Source organism: Elephantulus edwardii, unplaced genomic scaffold, assembly GCF_000299155.1.
Source record: "Elephantulus edwardii isolate Elephantulus edwardi_28Jun2011 unplaced genomic scaffold, EleEdw1.0 scaffold00025, whole genome shotgun sequence".
Taxonomy (NCBI): Eukaryota; Metazoa; Chordata; class Mammalia; order Macroscelidea; family Macroscelididae; genus Elephantulus; species Elephantulus edwardii.
The window spans coordinates 3,187,168-3,193,087 of NW_006399775.1; the positions used below are offsets into that span (position 1 = coordinate 3,187,168).

Genomic DNA, 5,920 nt, shown 5'->3' on the forward strand with positions numbered 1-5,920 from the left:
GAAACCCAAGTTCTTTATAAACTTTCATTATAATCTCAATTTAAAAACAAAACAAAGAAGGACATCACACTTGGAAGGGTAAAGGGATAGCACAAGACAGAAAGACTGTGGGTAAGATGGATTGACTTAGTAACTGGTGTAATGGGGGGTATGTGTGTGGAGACAGTAAGATTACCTCAGAATAGGGCAGAGTTCAGAGCTATTGTGCATATAGGGTTGTCATGAATCAGAGGCAACTTGATAGCACATAATAGCAACAACAATATATTTTAATGTGTGCCAGTTTTCTTTTTAAAAATAATACATATACACAAGCACATGAACATTTGTAAATACATAATATATTTTTAAACTTTTTGGCTTCTTCATTTTTAAATTACTCTTTTATTTTGGGATTTTAATTGCTGTTAGGTGCCATCAAGGCTACATAAATTCATAGTGACCGTTTGTACAACAGATCTCAATCTTGTGCAAGGCTAAATCAGCTTACAGTAGCCTGTGCTTAAGCCCCCAATATTGAAATTATTGTATCAGTCTATCTCATTGAGGGTATTCCTCTCTTTCCTTGATCCACCACCCTCTCAAATATTCTTTCTCCATCCCAAGTGGCTGCTCCTAACACCATGCTGAAAGTATGTGAGATGAAGTTTCACAATCTTTGCTGCTTTTTTAAAAAAAAAAAAGTTTACTTGATATTCTAATGTAGATTTATAGAGAATTTGGACACTGATGTGCCAAACATGGTAATGGTTACCCCTGGTGGGCAGTGTTTGCTGGAGCTTCCTGACTAAATCAAGCCTGGAAGCAGGAGCAGCATCCACTTCCGAAATGGCTTGCCTCCGGAAACTCTATGTACGAACAGTGCTCAGACCTTTCATTCATAGGGTCACTATGAGTCGACTACAACTCGACCGCACCTAACAACAACTAACAACAACCATAATTTCTCAATCCATCCGTTTGTGGTTGGATATCTGGGCTCTTTCCATGTTCTTGTGATGGTGCATAATGCTGCTATGAACATTGGTGTACAAATCTCCCTTTGTGCCTCATTTCTCATGTTCTCAGGATGTATTCCAAGTAGTGGAATAGCTGGGACATATTGAATTTCAATGTTCAGCTTTTTGAGGAAGTGCCAAACTGCCTTCCAGAATGGTTGCACCATTATACAATCCCACCAATAATGTGTAAGAGTTCCTTTCTCACCACATCCTCTCCAACATCTATTGCTTGCTGCCCTGTTAAACTTTGCCACTCTTACTGGAGTGAGATGGTACCTCATTATGGATTTGACTTGCATCCCTCTTATTGCCAGTGATTTGGAGCATTTTTTGTGTGTCTTTTGGCTATTCAAATATCTTCCTCTGTGAAAATTCTTTCCATGCCTTTTGCCCATTTTGTAATTGCGTTATCAGTCTTTTTCTTGTGAAGGCCCAGGATTCGGGGTTTATTCCCAGGTCTCTGATCCACATTGAGTTGATTTTTGTGTATGGTGTGATTTTTGTGTGTGGTAGGTATTTGTTCACCATCTGAAAGTCTTCTTTGTTGAAGTATCGGTTCATATCCTGTTCATATCTGTTCATAACCCATTTTTCAGTTCAGTTGTTTATCTTATTGTGGTGCTCGAGGATTCTATAAATTCTAGTTATACGTCTTTTATCAAATATTCTTTCCCAGTCTGTGACTTTTCTTTTTAACCTGTTGGAGAAATTTTTTATGTGAGTAGGGATTTGATTCTTAGAAGGTCTCATTCATCTATTTTATCCTCTCCTGGTTGTAGATTTTTCAGGATACTTCGAAGACTGTTCATTCATGTTGTGGATTAGAGTTTCTAGAGTTCTTCCAAGCTTTTCTCTGATGAAGTTTAGTCCTAGGTCCTTGATCTACTTTGAATTGTTTTTTGTGTATGGTATGCAATGTGAGTCTTGCTAGAGTTTTCTACAGATAGTTTTCCAATTTTGGTAACACCATTCATTAAAAAGACTAACATTCCCCACTTAACTGATTTAATCTCCTTGTTAAAAATCAATTGACCATAGGTAGATGGGCAGATTTCCAGGTTCTCAATTCTATTCCATTGATCTATGTGTCTCTCATTATACCTGTACCATGCTGTCGTGACCAACCCAGCAGTGTAGTAGGATTTGAAATCAGAGAGTAAGATGCTTCCTACCTTGTTTCTATTTTTAAGAAGTGCTTTGCTTATTTGGGGTCTCTTTCCATTCCAAATAAAATTGTAAATTGCCTTTTTTGTGTCATTGAAAAGTGGAATTGGTATTTGTATTGAGATTCCATTGAACTTGTAGATTGCCTTTGGTAGAATTGTCATTTTCACAATATTGAGTCTTCCTATCAGATATTCTTCCATTTCTTCAAGTCTCTTTTTGTTTCTTGTCTTAATGTTTTGTACTTTCCTTCAAAAAGATATTTTGTGTTTCTAGTTAGATTTACTCCCAAGTATTTAATCTTTAGCTCCAGTTCTGTATTCTCTTTGTCATTGTACAGAAGTCCAATTGATTTTTGTACATTGATCTTGTATTCTGCCACTTTGTTGAGTTGGTCAACTATGTTTAATAGTTTTCTTGCTGAAGGTTTTCAAAGTATGCTGCCATATCATCTGCATATAGTGATGATTTTAACTCTTCTTTTCTAATTTGAATACCTCTTATTTCTTTCTCTTTTCTTGTTGCTATTGCTAAGACTTCCAATACAATATTGAATAGGAGAAGTGGTAGTGGGCATCCTTGCCTAGTTCCTGTTCTCAAAAGGAATGCCTTTAATCTCTCTCCATTGAGAACAATGTTGGCTCTTGGGTTTCTGTATATACTTTTTATTGTATTGAGGAAATTCCCCTCTAATCTTATTTTGTTAAGTGTTTTAATCAGGAAAGGGTGTTGGATTTTATCAAAGGCCTTTTCTGCATCAATTGATAGGATCATGTGGTTCTTGTTCTTTGCTTTGTTAATGTGATGAATTACACTGATCATTTTTCTTATGTTGAACCATCCTTGCCTACCTGTTATATATCCCACTTGGTCATTCTTGTTAAGTGTCATTGAGTCATAGCCAACTCATAGTGACCCTATGAATGAAAGACCTGAATACTTGTATAACTTTCGTAGTTTATGTAAGTTCATAGAGTTTCCCAAAGCAAGCTATTTCAGAAGTGCATGCTACTCTTGCTTCCAAGTTTGTTTTAATCGGGGAGTTCCACCAAACCCTGTCCTCCATGTGTAACCATTATCACATTTGACACATCAGTGTTAGAACGTGTAACATCACAGCAACCATGAGTTACCTCTGTACAGCAAATGGCCAGACCATTACTAAGCCACTTAGAAGAATGTTTGACCCAAACCAATTAATATCAGGCCAGAGGGCCACAAAGTAAAGTCACTCACCTTTGGCTTGGTAGCAAAACTTTCTATCCACTAGACCAACTGAGCTCTCTTATTGTTGTTAAGAGCTGTCAAGTCATGGACAACTCATAGTGACCCTATGAATGAAAGACCTCAACACTTGTATAACTTTCATCATTTCTCCAAGTTCATAGAGTTTCTGCAGTATACCACTGGTCAGTCCATTTGCCCCTTGCTTTGTGCTCCAAGATTTGAAGGCAGACTTGACCCACAGGCTTCTGGGAGATGTAGTTATTCATACTTGTGTGGTATGGGGTCTGCTGAGACACCTTCTGCCATATGCATTGTAGCCCTGTGCTTCACCCTTCTGCCCCCACACATTGTGCTCCAAGATTTGAAGGTAGGCTTGACCCACCGGCTTCTGGGGAACATAGTTATTTGTACCTCTGTGGTATGGGGACAGCTGAGATACCTTCTGCCACATGTGTTGTACCCCACGCTCCATGTTGTACCCCATGCTTCTAGACTGCATAAATAGTCTCAGTGTTCAGAACAAGGAAAGAAGTAACTTTCTGAACAAAGCACCTAAAACGTATGACAAGTAAGGTTCCTGTCTTAAACATATTTGATCCAGTGGTTACTGAAGTTCTCTGATAAGGAGTTTTGTTTAGGCTTCTGAGAAAACTTGTATGAAATATGGATGCTTTCTTGAACTCTAATAAGGAAGACAAACAATACATGTTATATCTGATTCTACAGAATAAGATTAAAGTCCTTGAACAGGAATTACAGGGAAATATTTTTATCCAATGTAATGAAGTCTTGCTCTTACGTAGTCTTTAAAAAATCTCATATACTCTGTAATCTTGATTTTTTTTTTATAATACCCTTTGATAGGTAGTACTATGCAGCTCAGGGAAATCTAAGAAGAACTTTTCAAAATTGATAATTGTCTGAAAATTAGAGTACTTCATGGCACAATGGCAGTGTCGCAATTCTGATTTATTTAAGCTCATGCTGGACAGTGTGTGTTGACTGACACACTCACAAAAATGTGATGTAGACACATCTGTTTTCTTAAATGGTAATACACACACTACCAAGGGTGTGCAGACATGGTTTAGATATAACACTCAACTTTTTAATAATAATTCTTTTCTTTCAATCTTTGTGTCTGTCCTTAAGTGTACTCTGTCTGCCCTAGCTGATGCTAGTAATTAACTTGTGGCTCTTTTTTTGTGTCCTCAGATACTGTTTCTTCTTAGAACTAATACTAAGGATACACTGCATCTCTCTGACCCTGTGAGTCAGAGTTAGGCCTTACCCGTTGTGCTTGTCCTCTACTATATCCTTGTTAGCCTCCATAGTGGCTAAAAAGTCAGTGGAGTATTAGAACTTATACCTTCCATCTTAGACAAATCAATTGTGTTGATCCCACGTAGGGCCCAAATTTTATCTTCATGTCATGTGATCTGCTGTTCCTTCCACTAGGCAGTCATCATTTCTTTTTTTTATTCTTACTCAACAGGTGACTCCTAGATAATATCAAAATAAAATTCAAAAAATATAATAAAAGAATTATCTTTTTATTTGTTTGCCCTGGGGATGAAATATTATTCTCAGTAAAATAACAACAATTCTTCAGTATTATGCCATGTGCAATAAATGACTACCTTGATTATCTATATCTCTGTCTGCCTTTCGATTGTTACCTTAAATTATGCTCTGTCCCAGACACTTTGATAATGCAATTATTGTGAGGTAAGGTGAAGAAAAATTTAAGTAGATATTTTCAAATCCTTTTCTACTAAAAATGCAAGATTGTATTGAGAATTTTCCTTAACCTAATATATCGATTATGCTCTCATTTTACTGAAACTTGTATTTTCCTTATTTTTTTATAGATGAAGAGCCTCGTGAACAACCAAGGAGAAAAAGAATTAGAAAGCACAGATCAAAGAAATGTCTTAAAAATTCCACTCCTGTCTTTGTAAAACAAGTCAAATTAGAAGAACAGCAGAGTCTTTTACCAGAAAAATTACAGCCAAAGCACACAGATGGCCCTACGATAAGCAAAAATAAAAAAAGGAAACTGAAAAAGAAGCAGCAAATTAAAAAAAAGAAAGCAGCTGGCTTACTAACAAAAGCCTCTGGCATCAATTTCATGTACCAGCCTGAGGAGAGCACCAGTGAGCAAGAAGAATTAGGAAACACTGACAGGGAAGGTGATGAAGATACCAAGGAGGAAAATGTAGAAGACCTTGATGAGGAAGATGTCAGAGACGCTGAGGAAGAGGTTCAAGACGGCAATGAGGAAGATGTTAAAAGTGCAAATGAAAAGGCAGATAGTATTCTAAATTTCTTGAAGTCAACACAAGAAATTTATTTTTATGATGGTATGTTGTAAGGAGAGACAGGTCCTTGGAGAGGGACATCATGCTTGGTAGGGTAGAGGGACAGAGCAGGAGGGGAAGACCCTCTATGAGGTGGATTGATTCAGTGACTGGGATAATCGAGATGGGTGTGTCAGAGGCAGTGCAATTGGCACAGGATAGAGCAGA

At 37.3% G+C, this 5,920-nt stretch overlaps 1 protein-coding gene across 1 annotated transcript in view; it reads left to right on the forward strand.

Moving 5' to 3' along the window:
- ERICH1 (glutamate-rich 1) overlaps nt 1–5,920 on the forward strand; it is a 195,599-nt gene that overhangs the window by 184,099 nt on the left and 5,580 nt on the right. Inside the window, exon 8 of the mRNA XM_006882908.1 lies at nt 5,264–5,755. Within this exon, the coding sequence (XP_006882970.1) occupies nt 5,264–5,755 (492 nt within the window). The remainder of the gene's footprint in view (nt 1–5,263; nt 5,756–5,920) is intronic.